The 18,900-nt window shown below is 38.1% G+C and overlaps 1 protein-coding gene across 1 annotated transcript; it reads right to left on the bottom strand.

Annotated features, from left to right (window-relative positions):
• Positions 1-2,636: 2,636 nt before the first annotated feature.
• LOC121950411 (CD81 antigen-like) lies at positions 2,637-17,075 on the bottom strand. Its single transcript, XM_042496401.1, has 8 exons — positions 16,894-17,075; positions 15,099-15,213; positions 5,851-5,948; positions 5,678-5,752; positions 5,457-5,570; positions 5,234-5,332; positions 3,405-3,488; positions 2,637-3,299 (listed from the first exon to the last, which is right to left on the bottom strand). The coding sequence occupies exons 1-8, from the start codon at positions 16,957-16,959 to the stop codon at positions 3,234-3,236; spliced, it is 717 nt and encodes a 238-aa protein (XP_042352335.1). The 5' UTR covers positions 16,960-17,075; the 3' UTR covers positions 2,637-3,233.
• Positions 17,076-18,900: the final 1,825 nt, after the last annotated feature.

Below are 18,900 nucleotides of genomic sequence, written 5' to 3'. Positions count from 1 at the left end.
AAAGACCAACATGTATCGACTCAAGACTTCAGCTCATTCTTTCTACGTTACACATTAGAAGGGTAGGGATTTGGCATCAAAAATCATTACTCATTCAAAACCTGTTTTTGACAAACTGTCCTGGAGTATAGTTATTAGAATGAATAATTATCTATAAATCTACCACATTTAAATTCATCCCATAATAATCTGGGCTGCACTCATTAGAAATCAAGGATCCCCAACAAGTCACAGAACACAAGAACATGTAGTCACTTATATTGAGTTGTGTTCAGGGAAAAGCATAGTAGGATCAACAACATGGTCATATATTACTATTATTTGAATGACACGAAGATTGAAAAGTTGAAAGATTTGGGGCTTTTAAGAAAACATTTAGGGTTTAGAGCCACAGAAGCCACTGCCCTGCTCCGCCCTTGTCTTTATGAACGCATACAATTTTTTTTTTTAGAGAGGTGCTGATACAACATTCTGAACTTTGTGCTGCTGTTGACTTGAGATGAGAAAGACGGAGAGGGTTTTCTAAAGTTAAATCTACAAAGAAAGAAACAGAATAACTGAGAAAATAAAAGCTCTTTATGCATTGTGATTCATTTGTGGTTTATATCATTTTAGTTTGACTTTATGATAAAGATATGAGTAAACTTGTCGACCTGAGAAAGTAAACCTGTTAGCAGAGCAAACAGTATGTGTGTGCTGGGTGTGTCCGCAGCCACAGCACCAGAAATACAGGTCAGTTTAGTTTTTAATGCATTCAAAAGTGCTGCAGGGGAACAAAGAATGCTGATTGAGCAAACAGGGTCAGGGTTTGGATATCACGCCGCCCCCCTGTGGTGAGACTCTGTAAATACTGTAGGTCTGTGCAAAGCTTTGATAGAAGTCAGGGGTGTCCAAACTTTTTTGAATGGGGGCAAAATTGTATAATGTGAAAATACCTGAGGGCCAAGTGTTTCTGGCATCATATAGCTCATTAAAAAAAACAAAATACACACACACAAACAATACAAGTGCAACAGTTTCATCTTTCACTGAAAATGTATTCAATTTTACACTTTTCCTAAAGGCAGCGTTCCTCACTGTCCACTTTACATTTCTTTGTTGTAACCATGTATGCTTCATGGCAGGAAATGTCTGCTGCTAGGCAACCATTCAGTTTGCTAGTTTTCTGTTTGTTTATGAAAACACATTAGTTCCTGCTTGATGCATGTGCACTAGCTGTATTACAGTCGTTCCATTGTGAGCTGAAGGGGAAAAATGCAAAGTGATTATGATGATTAACAAATATTGTGTGCCAGTCCATAGTACATTGGGGAAGTCAAGCCAAGGCCTGCTTAAAATTTGTCTGAGGGCAACGATTGGCCCCAGGGCCGCACTTTGGACATGCCTGATATAGGTGAACTGTCAGGGGGGAAGATGACAGAGATTATTGTGCAGATTGAGTTGCGTACAGTAAATATACAATATGTGTGTCCCAAACACTGAGCCTCCTCCTACATTGAAACATCTCAGTGAAGAATGTCACTGAGAGAACACTGGGCATTTTAACTGAGGACTTGGTTTGGTATGATGGGTTATCTGGACTTGGAGCCGTGCATGTAAGTGTGGAAACTTTGTATATTCAGCTCCTTCGACCATCTATGTAGTGCAGGGGTTAGAACCTGGTGCAGGGACCCTTACAAGGTGCTCATAAGATGAATTGAGTCGGTCATAAGAAGATTGCAGGCAACTCAAATTCCACTCATTTCATTGGATACACAAAGTATATTTATTTTTCTGAACTCTCCCAATAAATTGCTTCTTTTCCAGAATATACCTCTAAAATAATTCAAATGAAAGGGACTAAAAACCCCTCTCTAATCGCAATTTACAGAACAAATATGAATTTGCTTCATATTAAAGAGACAGTTCACTCAAAAATCAAAAATACATATTTTTGTTGTTATCAATAGTGCTACTTATCAGTCTAGATTGTTTTGGTGTGAGTTGCAGAGTGCTGGGGATATCAGCTACAGAGATGTCTGCCTTCTCTATCATGTAATGGACCTTGATGACGCTCAGCCTGTGGTGCTCAAACACCCAAAAAATACATTTGAAAAACTCAGCAGCAATGTCTCTTTCCAGTAATTATGACCCAGTTACTTGAGATAATCTACAGAAGGAAACGTGCATTTACTGCTAGGTTACATTACAGCTCAGACAAGGAAGACGCCATTAACGTTTACATCCTGCGCTGTCACGGGAAGCCGTCTATAAGAAGCTGCTAAAGAGCTTCTTATAGACATGAGCTAAAGAGTTTGGTGTAGGGGTTCCTACACCAAACTCCTCAAAATAAGGTCTGAGTATTATTTTGATTAACTGGGTCATGATTCCCTAAAATAGACATTGCTGTTGAGTTTTTCAAATGTATTTTTCTTTTGGTGCTTTAAACACCACAAGCTGAGCACCATCTAGTTTCGTTATATTGGAGAGAAGGCATACATCTCTACTGCCGATATCTCAAACACTTGTCAACTAACACTAAAACAATCTAGATAGAAAAATATGTATGTTTGATTTTGTGGTGAACTATCCCTTTAAGGAGTCACAATCAAAATAAAAGGTTAAAAAACACCACTTAGTTATGCTCCACCCAAAAAATAAAAGAAAGGTGACATAATTTATTAGCATTATTAAAACAGGTTGAGTAAGTACTGTTTATTTGAGGCCGGGTGTTTCACAAGTTAATAAAGAAGAGACAGCATGAAGATGGTTCATTAGGCTCAAAGACACACAGTCAACTAAAAAAAACACAGGCCAACTCGTCATCCTGATAATCATTAGAGTAAGACAGCGCATCATCTCAGACCACTGAAACCCTGCTGCTTAAATAATAACACTGAAAGACTGCAGAGACACAAACAACCAGGGAACACATGCACTCTCCAAAGTGTTATTAACAAATGATAAGCATATATACAATTTATACATCCATTAAAAACAGCATTATGACCTCGGAGAAATATTTCACAACACATTGTTTGTATAAAAGATTCATATGAAGAGTGATAAATAACGAACACCTGATTGAGAGAGGCTAAATTGCTGTGTAAGAAAGATGATGGATTAGCGATATTAAAAACTATTTTTTAATCTAGAATAAAAAGATCCATCTTGACATGTTATAATCAGAAGAAAGAGGAGCTGATGCATAGAAACACATAATAAAATAAAAGGCTGATGCTCGGCTGATTTCTTTAGTATACTCCAGGGCTGTTACGGATCCCACAGCAGAGCACCATGGTGAAGATCATCTCGAAGATCTAAATGGGAAAAAAAGACAGAGCGGCTTAATTCAATAAGTTTCATGGCAGCTGATAAAAGCAGTTTGAGAGAAATGTTCGGCAGTGATTCGCTCTGACACTCACCATGATGACAGCAACCACCAAGGCAGCCAGACCGATCACGTAGAGCTTGTCAGAGAACAGCTCGATCAGTTTGTCGTGACAGCTCTGGGAGGAGGCAGAAACAAAAACAGTTTAATAAACCATACCTTTTTAGCCCTCACACTGTACATACACACACACACACACACACACACACACACACTGTACTGGATGACTTGTAATGGAGAGCTGCATCTGCTGTCAAAACAAAGTGCTGAATATCAGCTGCCCCTGACCACACAATTCTGAATGCTTAATTATGTAATATTATATTTATTAGCAAATAAATACCGGCAAGGATTAAAGTCTGTACCAGCATTCTGGGTCAATGTTGCACATCACATTATACATCTTTATACAATATTACTTTTTAAATGCTGATACATTACAAATTAAACTTATGTAATGATGTCTCAGTTTGCAGAAATGTACAACGCCAACATTTTCTTCTGGCGACTGGGCTGCAAAAACAACCTCTGCTCACTGATTTAAAACATTGTCCACAATTGTCTACTCTAATGCACCCAGAGGTGCTCGAATGTTATGTATTACAGTATGAATCATATAGCAAAATATTTTTTATTGTCTCACCAGTGTATATTTTTGCCACATTGATACTATCTTAAATTCATCATAAAAATGATACTCTGTTAATAAACAATGGAATCCACATACATTTTCTTTTTTGACATCCAGTTCCCTTTTCTTAAGAATCAATCTGCAGTTTCACATTCAGCTGCATTTCTTAACATTTTATCAAATGTTCTAATAAATCAATCCAAAGAGAAATTGCAAAGTTGAAGTTGCAACTGTCATAAAATTTGAAAGTTACATCTATCCCTCTTTCTAAAGATGCTCATAAACAAGGGTGGAGCCACATGTTGGAAACTTTTGGAGCTCAGCCCAGACCTAAAGGGGTCCTCCCCCAGAGACATTATTTTCCCATTTAGGACAGCTATATACGCTATTTGTCAGGCCATTTGAGATAATGCAGTGCCTAAAACAAACACGATGACTACAGCACAACAAATGTTGAGTATGACTAATTTTCACTCCTCCCACCTAAAAAAGGGCAAAAATGGTCTGATTATTTCACTATTTAAAAAAAAAACCAAACAAACAACCAGATCACGGCAGTCTCAAAATAATGCAGACAACCATGGGAACAAAAACACTGAAGAAGACCATGAGTCAATATGTGCTGGTCTGTTAGATTGCCTCTGCAGGAAGAAATATATGAGATTATTTCACCAGAAGACAGAGCGCCTTTGTTTTTTGTTTTCATTATTGTCTACAGAGAGATTGTCTATAGAGAAATGAATCTTTTGCTGACAAATCTGGGACATTTGAATCAATCCCATAATAATCTGCACTGCCTTAATAACAAATCAAAGATCCCAAAAATGTTAAGTAAATGTGATCTTTCATACTCAGAACTGAATATTAAGCCAACTGAAGAACATCTTCTTAATTACAATATATTTCTTTCTTTTTCTTTCTTTCTTTCTTTCTTTCTTTCTTTCTTTCTTTCTTTCTTTCTTTCTTTCTTTCTTTATCATGTATATTAAATTTTAGGTAAAAGCACAGTTGGGAAAGCAAGATGAGCATGTATAGATATTTAAATGTCATTAAGTTGAAAGTGTTTTAAAAACCCAGAAGCCCTTCGGGCTCTGCCTCTGCCAATAAAAAGTTAATTTCCTGTCTATTCTGCATATTTTACAGACAGTAAAAAAAAAAAAAAAACAATTAAAAAAAACCCTTCTGCATCAGGTATTATGCAGATGTTTTGTTCACTGTAAATTTGTGTATACCTGAGATTTCAGAAAATCTTCTGCAGTCTTTGTGGGACACAAAGTGCCGACAACTTGTTTGAAGAGAACAGTGTCGTCTCCTTTACCACAGCAGTCGAGCTGGAGGGGCCACAGAGAAACAAGAGGTCACTCACTCCACATAACACATAATCAAAATAGATTTGGATGGCTTACACACACATCAAAACAACAGTGAAGTGAAGATGTTGACACCATGACGTACCGTAGTGTGGAAAGCACTCAGCACCTTGATGGCAGAGTCTTTGCTGGGAGAGCCTGAGACGTCCACAGCTTTAATGTACGCCGAGTCGTAGAAGTTGATGAGTTCTTTGGAGATCTTTGATTCAGAAACGACAATAAACAGAGCAGGTTCACTGGAGCAGAGGTGGAAATTCAATGCAAACGTCAAACATTCAGCGGCAGGTTTGTGTATGTGCTGCTTACTGTGTCCCTGTTCATGAACCCCCACATCGCTGCAGCCACTTCACAAGCAAAGAGGATCACCAGGAAGAAGAAGAACTGAGGAAACGAAAAAAAGAAATCATTCATGTTTTCAGGCTCAGTGTATCTTCAATGAGTGAATTCAGACAGAAGAAGAGTCCCTGCCAGATACTCACTGTCCCCAACAGGCACTGAGATTCTTGAATGGCACCGTAACAACCGAGGAAGCCCACGAGCATCATCACAGCCCCGACAGCGATCAGTATGTACACACCTGTAAACATAGAGACAACAGGAATCCATCATACGGGAGAATCAACCCCTTAACACCCAGGTGGACATTTATTTTCTTGTGCTATTTTAAGCTCTAAAACCCAAAGTGTTTTGGAAAAAAACAAAACAAAACAAAACAAAACATGAGATAAAAAGCAATGAACAACTTGGCAAGAAATGACCGACAATTGGCAAAATAAAATAAAATAAAAAAAATAAAATAAAATAAAATAAAATAAAATAAAATAAAATAAAATAAAATAAAAAAAATAAAATAAAATAAAATAAAATAATAATTGGTACATTTTTTCCAGGAACTTTCTGTTTTTGCATTTTATTTTTATTTATTATATTATACCAGTTACAATAGTTTTTTATAATTTTATTTGTTTTTTTTCTTGTTTTTTTTTTTTGTTTTACAAATTTTGAGGAACACTTCATCTTAATTTGTTCATTGTCTGTTTCCTGTGTTTTTGAATGGAATAAAGCCAATTTGCTCAGGTTTATAAATGTTTAAGAAATGCAGTTCATCATGGTGGCATTGTGTCCTCTGCACCACTGGGGGGCAGCAGTGTCACCGCAGTGATGTGATTCATTGATCCGCACATTGTTTGTTCATGGACTTCCTGCATCGTCCCTGTAGGATGACATGACATTATTGACATCCTGGAGATTAACAGCCCCCAGATCCTGAGAGAGAGAGGGAGAGAGCTGAGTGTGTTCATCTGTCAGGCCAGGAAATGCCTTCCAGACACCCCCAACCCCCCACAAACCCCCTCTGCAGCGACCCCTGACCCCGAGCATTATCCTGCCCCAGGAAACACCGGGAACTATGTGAACACACACCCACCCACATACACGCGTCTTTGTGTGATTAATCTGATATAAAAGTGAAGTCTGAAAGAGCTTGAGCAATGTATTAACCTTTAAAAATCTATTTTTGGCCATTTTCTATAGTGATGACATGAATACAACTTTTAATGGCAAACAAAAGGGTGCAACAGTGCAGGTAGTGCTGCTGCAGGAAAAGTCAATGAATAGCAATAAAGCTCCAGTTACAGCAGCGGTCTGGCTTCTGTTCAAACGTTCAGGACTCAGAGTGAAGGTGAAAGAAATATCTGTTGTACTGGCTGTACGATAAGTTTAATTTAAAGCACAGAGTTGCACTTGATGACATGAACACATTTAATTCTGGCTATTTCTTTTTTTTTTTTTGTTGGCACTTTCTCATCTTTATGTACTGATGGTGATCGAGTTAAGACAGCTACAACACTAACCTTAAGGTGAGCGTTTTTTTTCAACTGCTGTTTCCCAGGTAATGACTGAAATTTGAAACTTTCAGCAACAAAATGTGTCACCTATATTTGCAGGCCAAAATACATATTCCTGTAATCAGCTCCTTTGTCTTCCCATCAGCGTGATTACAGGAAGGGTTGGTGCCGCAGAGGTTAAAAGGTCAGGTGGCTCTGCTCCAACAGGAATGAATAAAATCAATAACGTTCATGAATAAACTGAGTGTCAGAGGAGCTGCAGTTAGTTTAAAAATCTTAATGAGTTCATGCTGTCTTTAGCAGCACGAGCAGAGCCACAGCAAACTCTGTCTGACAATAAAACAGCTTAAAAATAAAATGCTTTCAGCCGGTGTGGAAACCAAATACTTAAATACAATTATGAGGTACTTGTGCTTTTCTTGAGTATTTCCATTTGATTCTACTTCACTTTACTAGTTACTTTTCAAATTAGGTTTTTAATAAAAAACACAATCAGTTTATGAAACAGAGTTAAATACATTATTGATGATTGATGCACGGACAGTAGTTTTTACTCGGAATCACTTGAGATGTATTGTTTTGTATTTTAATGTATATACTGCATTTAATCAATGTGCATTCAACGTATTTCTTTGCTGCCTTCTTGATCAGGTCACAACTGAAAGAAAGACTTTATTTAACCCTTTGAAACCTGGATCAATGGTTTTCTTGTGATGCGTTCAGCTGTCTTTCACAAGCTCTTTAAACTTTTGAAACCTGAGTAGATTGGTTTGAATTCTGGGAAAAAAAAGTAATGAGTTCTAAAAAAAGAGGGGAAGATAATAAGGAAAGTATTCAAAAAGAGGGAAAAATATCCAGAAAACTATATTTAACATTATAATGATTTTATATTTCAAATTATGTTACAGAAAGAAATATTAGAAAAATATAATAAAAATAGAAATTTAAAAAAATATATTACATTAATACATTTTCTCAGGACTTTGTAGGGCATTTTTGTCAGGTAATGTCCTTGTAACCTTTTTTAAAAAATCAGAAAAGGATCCAAAACACAGAGAAAATGTCCAAAAACTATATTAAAAATAAATTCATCAAATAATATTACATTTAAAATTTTGATACAGAAAAAGTATGATAAAGTATATAAAATACATACATTTTATTCAGTACTTTTTTCCATGTAATTTCCTTGTTTGTTTTACTTTTTTGCATATTTTAAGGTAATTTACTTTTTGCTCATTTTTGGGCCATGTGTTGTTTAGTTGCTTGTTGCCTTCTCCTCATGTTTTAAAAGAATTAAAACCGGTTTGCTCAGGTTTAAAAGGGTTAAATAGTTTTCTATCTTATTAACTAAAAGGTAAAAATAAAGAAGTAAAAGAGAAAAATAAAGAGTGTCTCCCAACATTTTATTCCCTTAGAAAAAAAGTTAGTTGGGGCACGTTATCATGTTTCAGACATGTCTAAGGTTCTCAGGAGATTCACCAAACAGAGATTTCCTCTCTTTACTTCTTAAGAGGTTTCATTCAAATAACGGAGACCCAAAAATCTCTTACAGTGTCCTGATGACTTTTTGGAAAGACTGAACTGAGTGTAATAGTTTCATTTAAGTTGTATGTATTAGTTAGTTTGTCTTTGTTTTCACTCTGTAAGTTTATTATTAAGAAGATGGGAGGCATGCACTTGTATTAATGGAACAGCCAACAGCAATCTAAAAAATAAATTACATGTATTTATTAAAGACAGCTGACTGAATAAAGAGTGTTATTTAAGAGATGAATTTCTTAATTCATGATGAGGATGTTTTATTTATTTCTTTAGGGCAACAACGTCATAAAATAAGATGCAAGACATTTGAAATTTCATTCAAAAACCCCAAAAGAAGCTTCAAATGTGAAAAAATTACACTTGGTACAGCCCGAGTAGGTACTCTCCGACACCGCTGCTTTAAGGAAAACTCGGAGCAGTCTGTTTCTGGGTTTCTATTCTTACTCACACGAGAATAAAACACGCAGGCTGCTTCTAATGTAGCCTGACAGAGCAATCCATAAACGACAGACAGACCCGGTAAGAGACTCTCACTCAGTTACATCTGAGGGCCTCTAACACCTCACACTGTACCTCACATATCACGCACAACCTTTCCCCATACCCCGATGTCCACTCTCTCTTTCTCCGTCTGTCTCAACTCAGCGCCCTCCTCCATCATCCCCCCTCCTCTCTTTCTCTTTCAGGTTTTTGTTGAAGTGAGAAGCAGCTACCAGGGCCAGTAACCCGGCAATGCGGCAAAGCAGGCATTATTTCCACTGCCTTCCATTACTATGACAACACCCTTTGAGGTTTGAAGGCTATTGAGACTTTAAGGGAGACAGGCAATTTTATACCACCAGGGAAGTTCATTTATTTCTTGTCTCCCAGTGTTATCTCAGAGGGGGGAAAAGAAGGGGGCAAAAAGCCCCATTTGGACTTTTCTCAGCTAGTATCTTTAAAAAAAAAAAAAGGTCAGTGAAGTCATGTTCACACTGTCAGAGCTAGATACCAATACAGTGAGATGAACCCAATCATACTGTGTGTCAAAATGATGAATGATGAGATGAGGATGAATCATTAAAAAGGCCTCGTATAAACATTTCCTCCTGTCAGCTTATGAGCAGAAAGATTTGGAACAAAAGGAGCTGAGCAGACATGCACTGTGTCTTTAACAGCGACCTCCTGCAGCGAATTTAAAGTTACACAAAATGTCTGTAGCTTTAAAATCATTCACATTTCAGAGATGATTGGTGAGAGTGCACAGTATACGGCTGAACTGCCATTTGATCTGTAAGCAGTGACAGCAGTTTAAAGAAACAGACTTTTTTTTTTTTTTGCTTATGACTTTCTTGCCAAAGGCTGTCAGAGAATATTGATACCACTGTTATGATTGTATGCTAAATATGAAGCTGGAGCTAATTAGCTCAGCTTAACATTGAGGATAGAAGAAAAAAAAACAGCTGGTGTGGATCTGTCCAAACGCAATGTAACAAAATCTGCCAACTAGGACCTCAAGAGCTCACTACTGGTTGTTTTTACGCTTTACTTTTTAGTACAGCTTGAATAAATATCTCATCACCAAATGACCATTTGTGATTCAGGGGCCGTTTACACTGCAGTGGTTCTTGCATGAAACAGTAAACTTTTGGTCTGTCGTTCACTCGACAACCGCGTTTTGGGGGCCTGAAAAAAGCAAACATTTGAACCTGTGAAAACAACAGCCTCTGTCGCCGTGGAAACTGGAAATGCGTGGATGGTGTGTCATCAGTTATACCGCCAACTACTGGCCTGGCATGCACACTACAGCTTTTTCTGTTGTTTTTTGGATCCATGTACACGAGGATCATTTTCACAATGTTATCATATAATAGATATACAGATTTTTTTTTTAAATCCCAAAGTTAAGACTTTTCTGTTTCATCCATTCTCATCGAAACATGGCCTCAGTTTCTGTGTTACGATGAATTTGGGAGGAAAATGTATATTTTCTCGCATGCCAGCACAGAGAACAAAGAAACTAGGTCCAGACCTTTGAATCCACCCCGCTAACTTAGTTCAGGCTGACTGATTCATCTTGTCTGAACTTTAATAAACAGCTTTAATAGTGGAAAAATGGAGCAGAATTGTTGTACATGAGACCCCAAAGATCTTTGTTTATCGCTATTTTCTTGTGGGAGATGTTAGATATTTCCTGTTTAGACAATTTAAGTATCAGCAGAGCAGGTTTCAGTAACTGTGAGGCTTTAGAGGAGCGGTTCGTCTTTGTGTACAATGATATAAACAGTTTTAGATCAAATCCTTCCGTCACAGCCTGCTAACCCACAATACAACCTTCTGGTTTCTTTCAGCTATGAAATAATGCAGAGAAATTAAACTGGGCCGAAGCTCTGCATTATACATACAGTGTAAAGCCACTGAAACATCTTGTACAGAATCTGTACTGTATGTGAGAGGCTGGAGCACTAACAGGACCAGACTTATGACAACTGCCACCAATTATGCCTTCAGGCACTGGTTAAGAGGCAGGAGATAGTGTATTTTCAGTCTTACATAAATACCACTTTGGTGTGCCAGCATGCTAAAAACATCCACTCCAAACTCTAATTTGAAGGGTAATGTGCAGATGTACAAGGTTATTTGAATTATGCAAGGGCGTATGTTCAAGGGAGGGTGAAAAAAGAAAAAAAAGTCCCTTGATCTCGCTTGGGTGGGCCTCTCTTGCCGCCCTGCCTTTAAAATCACGAGTGTCCTTTAGCTCTATAAAAAGCACGGGCTCACATTCGCTCTGTATACTTACTGAGGGGTAAGTATGGGAGAGCAGCAGGAGCCCGAATGTAAATTAATGGGCTCACTGGAGTTCACCACCACAACAGCCCCAGATGACGGACCTTTGAAATGTTTAAATCACATCATGTATTGCAGGTTTTAGAGCCAATCTGTGGATTGCTAAGGCCAGTGAAGGAAACATGATGATTTATGACTTTAGCTCATGCAGGGAGCATAAACTGAGGCATGTATTCCTCAAGCTGGCCAGTACTTTAACAAAGACATAGAAAGAACATGCTGTGCTGCATTCAATTCCTGAAAATCCCTGACGGTCAAACACTCTGACCATGTGCACCATGCTCATGGGGTCGGGGTAACTAAAGTGGTGCAGTCTTGTTTTGCCCAACCGTGACATGAAACGCAGATCAGGTCATTTCACTCCTGTTCAGATATAGAAAGGGTGATCCAAGCTTTTATTTCTTCCTGACTTTTTTTCATGAGATTATTTTTTTAAGGCTTTTCATGCCTTGATTCTGATAGGACAGCTGTAGCATGAAAGGAGGAGAGAGAGGGGATGACATGCATCAAAGGGCACAGGGTGGAATTGAAACCCCGGTTGCTGTGGCAAGGACATAGCCTATGTAAGGTGAGGTGCCTGCTATACCAGGTGAGCTATTGGGCACCCGTTATTTCCTCCAGACTTGATAATTGTAATGCACTTTATTGTGGCATAAGCAAGCGTAATATCCAAACGATGCAACTTATCCAAAATGCAGTTGCCGGGCTTTTAACTCATACCAAGAGAAGTGACCGCATCACACCAATCCTTGCAGCCCTTCACTGGTTCCCTGTGAGTTTTAGAATTGACTTTAAGATTTTATGGCTTGTTTTTAAAGCCTTGGATAGTCAGGCTGCCGTCTCTATCTGTGATTTGTTAACTTCACACGAGCCTGATTGCTGCCTGAGATCCTCCCACAGAGCTCTCCTAATGGTTCCAAAATCTCATCACTGAAGGTGACAGAGCTTTTGCTATCAGGGCCCCTCAGCTGTGGAACTCACTGCCCGGGGATCTCAGGCAGGCAAACTCATTGAACTCTTTTTAAAACTTATATTTATCGTTTGGCCTTTTCTTAACCCTTTAAAAACCTGCATCGACATCAGTTTTTTTGTTCCATGTTCAGATGTCTTTCACAAGCTAGTCGGCTTTTTGAAACCTAAGTAGATTAGCTTGATTTCTGCAAAAGAGGGAAATGACAACCTTGGCAAGAAAAAAAATGTCCGAAATTTTTTTTCTAAAAAAAAGAGGGTGAGGATTATTAGAAAAGTATCAGAAATAAGAATAGGGGAAAATGTCCCAAAAAAACCCTATATTTAAATCATAATAATTTTATATTTCAAATTCTGTTACATAAAGAATTATAATAACATATGTGAAATAAATACATTTTTTCAGGACTTTTTTAATTATTTATTTAAAAAAAATTTTTTTTGCTTAATTTCAGATAATCTATTTGCAACTTTTTTGGGTCATGTCTTGTTTGGGTCATGTCTTGTTTTGCTCAGGTTTCAAGAGGTTAACTGATGGTATTTATTGTTACTTTTCTAATACTGTTTACCTTGTTTATATCTTGTACATGTTGTTATTAGCTTTGGTATTGTTATTGAACTTAATAACATCGTTTCAAAAGGTTCTATATAAATAAAGTTGGTATTATTACTACTTTTGAAAAGACATAGAGACAACATGCTGTACTGCATTAAATTCCTGAAAATTCCTGACAATCAAATACTCTCAATTGCGAGCAACAGAAGGCATGTGATTGCTTTATTTGAGCACCATGCTCAGGGGTCCTTCTCCCAGAGCCCACATATGTCCCAAACATCTGTCTGAAACATCTGGCCTGTCTCTTGAAAGAAGCTCCAGTCTGAAATCATAAACACGTATATTTATCTGACTCAGAAAACATCACCTACAGTATGTGGTCACCAGAGTGACAGCTGAGCAAAAAACACTGAGGTGTGGATGCCGGCTGTGCCACTCTAAAGTCACGCTGCGGATGTACGCAGGTCCTGTTTCCTGGTCTTTTTTTTGTGGAGGTCAAGCCGCTCCTTCTATTTCTGGACCCTTGTGGTTCAAGCTGAGTGTAAAAGACAGGCATTTCTATCAGTTAGTTAACTTTCATCACTCTGTTCGAGCTCCAGAAAGGAGCACCAGAGGAAAAAGTAGTGTCTCGAGGACACCTATGAGAAAATGGGTGGGATGCAAGAAGATGACCAAGCGGCTTACAGGAAGTGAATAAATTAAGATCACATTTATATCGTAGCCCTGAAATAAACACTTATTTTGTGTAGACTATAATTTCTCTGTTGACAGGAGTTGATATTTATGGTATTTTTTTGCCCATAGTTTGGTCTATCATAGTTGGTGACTGTATTATATTTAGCCCCTTCAGGATGTTGCAATGTTGCGATCACAACAATCAAAGGTCCAGTGTGTAGATTTAGTGGCATCTAGTGTTGAGGCTGCAGATTGCAACCAACTGAAACTTTTCCCATGTGTCATGCATGTAGGAGAACTACAGCGGCTGTTGCAAAAACACAATTGGAACCATCTAGAACTACTGAAAGAACATGGTGAACTCCATGCAAGAGAACCCACTCCGTATGTATATATGAATGGCTCCTTAAGGTAACAAAAACACAACAATTCTCAGTTTCTGGTGATTTTAAACAAATGACAACATTGTTAAGAATATTTTATTCCATCTTTGCCAATACACCCCCCTAAATTCCACAAATTGGACCTTTTACAAAAATGTAACCTATTCCTATGAATTCTGCATGACCAGTTTGTCCAATCACTTTAACTCTTCTGCAAATTTGACCTGTCATTGTCGTGAGTTTCACCAATCGTAGCTGCCCCCTTCATTACAACACCAAAACTCCATGTTTGTGCTTATGAAGACGCAGACATGTGCAACAAAATGTCTCACATTTACAGACAAAAAATGACCACCAAACACTGTGCAACGCAATATGTTTTGGGCGAAAGCGGGGGTAAACTGTTTTTCTGTTATGTCGTTGTGGACCACAAACAACATCCATTGACAGCTACTTTTCTAACACTAAACACCACTAAACACAACTGAGAATGGCTGAGCCACATCATGCCTGAGAATGGTGAGTCCAGATCTATTGCAAGAGTTGAAAGACTTAACGTGAGTAGGATTAAATATGGCTAGTTGTAACATAAGTGTAGTATAAATCACAAATTCAAGTAGTTATTTAAAACATTTTTTATAGCACAAGGATCCCAAAATAAACAGCAAAATCCCGGGGTGGGGGGGGGGGGGGTGTCTGTATATTGTCATATTGTAAGATGTACTTCTTTTGTCCACCCTGTGTGTGGCCAAAATGAGGCCACTACACCCAGGAGACATTTTGCATTGAAGAGTGAAATGTAAACGGCTTTCAGCCATGAAAAATGAATCCAGCAATGTCATGATGAAAATATGGAAAACGTGTTTTCAAGTCTACTCTGAAATAATGTATGGAGTGATCGTGAAAGTCTACTGTTGAGTACTCACTGATGTAGAAGGTGCCTGGTGCCTGGTGGCCTTCAAACTGGAGTATGAGAAGGTTGCTGGTTTGACTGTCATGGCGGAGCCACAGGGCCACTCCTAAGATCACACCTCCAGCCAGCTGTCCCAAAGACAAAGAGGTTTAAATGATTTTCTTTCATTTTTCTTTACTTTGGTAAAACCTCAGAGAGGATCAGAGACACTTAAAATGCCTGATATTAAAGAGAGATATTAGCTTGAATATTAAAACAAACCTGTAGTTATCAATTTTTAAGACATTTTGATTTTTAAAGACCCATCAAGGGAGAGTGCACAAAGCCTGACTCTGTTCAGATCAAATCAGAGTCTGCACCTTTCTGCTAATGTTTCTCTGTGTTCATTTCTGTGAACGTCCGCTGTCCTTTCAGGGAAACGATGAAAGGACATCCTGACACCTCAGTGACCTCCGGCACAGACCACGTCCTTACTACATTGTTTAAAGCCAGCTCACAAACTTTGTTTTCCAACGTTATCTCCCTTGATCTCCCCTCTATTCTATATCTAATAAAGCAGAAACATCCCGGTGCAAATGTTATCATGTGAAAGCTGATGGAGCTGAAAGATCAGTGCATTTGATTGTTGAAATGCTGATACTTCTTACTTTATGCCAGTGTTTATATGACATGACAGCATTCCATTGTTCTCCAAGAAACAGGAAACCCAATCCTCAGCATGAAAAATAGCAAAACGAGGAAGAGAGGGCTCAAAGTTTTCACGGTGACAGGCACGGCTGCAAAACCGACAGAGGAAACACTCCATCAAGTGTGGCACGTCCAGGATATGATGACTTATCTAAAAAAAGATGACTGCTCTGTGCAGACAAAACCACACGGAAATTCATACGAAAATATCGATCGGTTCTGACTGTGCAATGCCACAAGTGAACAGGTCGCATCTGCAGGAAGTCTGATGGGATGTAATAAAGTGTGAAATGCAGACAGCTGCAGTAATCCTTACACTGAAATAACTTTTTGAGAAAATAAGACACAGTCTCAGTTCAGTTTAAAGAGTGAATGTTGAACAAATTGATATCAGAACTGCCAAATCAGATGAGGGGTTTTCCAGAGTTCTTTAAAGGTCAAAGGCAGCAAATGCCAAAGTCTGGTGACCAGGTACAAACAAAGGAGGGAAAATAGCTCTCCCCTCCCCCAGAAACTCTAGTTGTCCTTTCCAATCTCCTTCTTTATTTGTGTTTAATCTGAGGGGAACCAGACTGCTTAAAATAGCTGGAAATCATCCAACACTAGGGGAAATTTTGAATAGTGTTCCACCAGAAAAACACCAGAAATCGTACCCTCTTGTCTGGAGAATTTGATTAAAATAAACACAAGTTAATTCAATTAAACAATAGACCAAAAGCAGAGTTCATGTACAAGATTGGAGGGGAAAAAAAAGAATGACTCAAAGCAGGAAGCCCAGCCATAGTGGTGTGCTCCTCTCAGCCACCTTGCACTGGTGCTCGGCCACGCATAAAATAAGCGTTAATGGAAGCATTTCATCTGGACAAAGTATTTTGAGCTGTGCCTTTTCTACTGATGCTGCTCTTTTCTCAAAGACAGCAGCATAATTACTACAGCCGGGTGGGAAACTCTGTGCATCTCCTCCAGGATCTATCATTTATGAACTTTAAGCCCTGAGCTACACAGATGTGCAAACGTGCAGCCGCATCATCAAACAACAAGAAGAGAGAGAAAGTTTTAACAAAGCAGAAACCATCAACGGCGAAAATTCAAAACTTCAGAGTAAAATGTTTTCAACTCACCCAGAAAATAAAATTAAAGAAAAATAACATATATTTAATGCATTTCGTGCAGCCCGCCACAGCCATGTTGCCAGTTTTGTTTTTTATCAGCTCGTCCTTTTTGTTCCCCTAAAATCAAACAGTGAGTGAGGTCAGCCTACTGTCCCGGATCACACAGTCTCTGCCAGCCTTTATTCAGGCCACTTGAGGTATAAGCGCCTCTGTGCTGCAAACTCCTCCTTTATAATCAAGAGTGAAAACCGAGACAGAGAACTGCCCACCACCAAGGGAGGCAGGCAGGAGGAGAAGAAGAAGGCTGAGGAGGGAGCTCCCCATCCGCAAGAGCACACAGAGAGCCCTACTTTGTTCTCCTGCAAGTTTAAAAATGGGTTATTATGGTCAGACGGAAAAGTAGGACAGAAAGTCCCATGTTTTTTTTTTCTTCGAGGAAAAGGAGTAGAAAAAAAGGAAGGAAGTGCAATCCCATTTTTTTAAATAATAAAATCTGTTTAAAAAGTAAAAATCTGCATCAACACACACAGAGTGATAATAGGTGACTTTTTTCCTAATTTAAGTAGATTTTATTCCATGAAAAAAATGTGTACAATAAGATATAAGGAACTGTTTGTTACTTGTGATAGGGGTGGGGTGGTGGGAAATGGGGGAGGCACTTCAGATCATTTTTTAAGCTCTGTGGAGGGTATTTAGCTCAGAGAAGGGGCATACATAGTAGTGTTTTGCATTAATATAAAATACCCTCAGAAACCTTAACCCTGCAAGTGGGTTTTAAACATATGTACTCTTTAAAAATCTCCCAAATCACAAAATTTATCACCACCAGAAACTGTGAAATATGGTTATTAAGGTAGAAGGGGAGATCATGCATTTTGCCCCAGTCACTCAGAGAGGCTTAAGGAAAAATATTTGTTGCTACAGGGAGGGTCATTATATAGCCTATATATTTAAAAAAAAACGAAGTCACACACCATCCACCACACTACTCTAATAAAAAAAAAAAGTACAGTCCCTAAAGTGGCCAATGTTAAGCAATACATACCATAAAGCATTGGTGGAAGAAGTACTCAGATGTATTAGTTAAGTAAAAGCAGCTATAGACCTACCACTGTGAAGAGATACTCTGTTACAAGCAGAAGTCCTGCATTCAAAGCTTTACTTTCTACCGTAATGTCCTCTAAAACATATAAAATCCTGCATTAACTTTTCAAATGATCACTTTCGGAAACAATTTAATATAGATGTAAATCAATAAATAACCTGCAAGTTGCTCTTTAAGTAAAAATACAAAAAAGTTCCCATCAAAATATACTTAAAGTACAAAACATGAGGTACTTTCAATAATAACATATGCTATATTACTGGAGTATAATCATTTATGCATGATGTGTTCATTACTGCAAGGTTACAGCTAGTAAAGATGGAGGTAATTTTACTTACTTCATATAGTACTGCTGGGTACATTGACCAATATGCCTAATATATCATAATATATTAGCTGATTTGTATTTTTGCATTAACAACGTAAATTTTACAAAGTAACTAGTAACTACAGTACATCAAATAAATGCAGTGGACTAAAAAATGTAGATGAGTAGAAGGATGCTATAAAGTAGCATAAAATGGAAATTCTGAAGTACAAAACACCACAAAGATGTACTTAATTAAGTAAATGTACTTAGTTACATTCCACCACTGAATAAAAATTAAACTTTCGTTTTTTATTTCATGGCCTAATTGTCTATATCATTAACCTGCTGCCAAGACTTTAAGATCTCGCCAAGATTTTAAGATTAACTAACAAGCACACGATGAAGGAGCACAAAAAGGAATGACTTTGCAGTGAGCAATGGCGCCATCTGCTGACACATCGAAACACAGGTGGAGGCTAATTACTATTATAGAGATCAAGTATACAGCACGTGAGAGTTGCGCAAAATGACAAAATCGAATCTGTCAGCTTTTTGTTTCATAAAATATCTCCACATTTCAGTGCAGACACACATGCAGACT

The sequence above is a fragment of the Plectropomus leopardus genome, chromosome 11 (assembly GCF_008729295.1).
Source record: "Plectropomus leopardus isolate mb chromosome 11, YSFRI_Pleo_2.0, whole genome shotgun sequence".
NCBI lineage: Eukaryota > Metazoa > Chordata > Actinopteri > Perciformes > Serranidae > Plectropomus > Plectropomus leopardus.
Note: the sequence above shows the minus strand (reverse complement) of the source record. Positions and strands in the feature narration are given on the sequence as shown.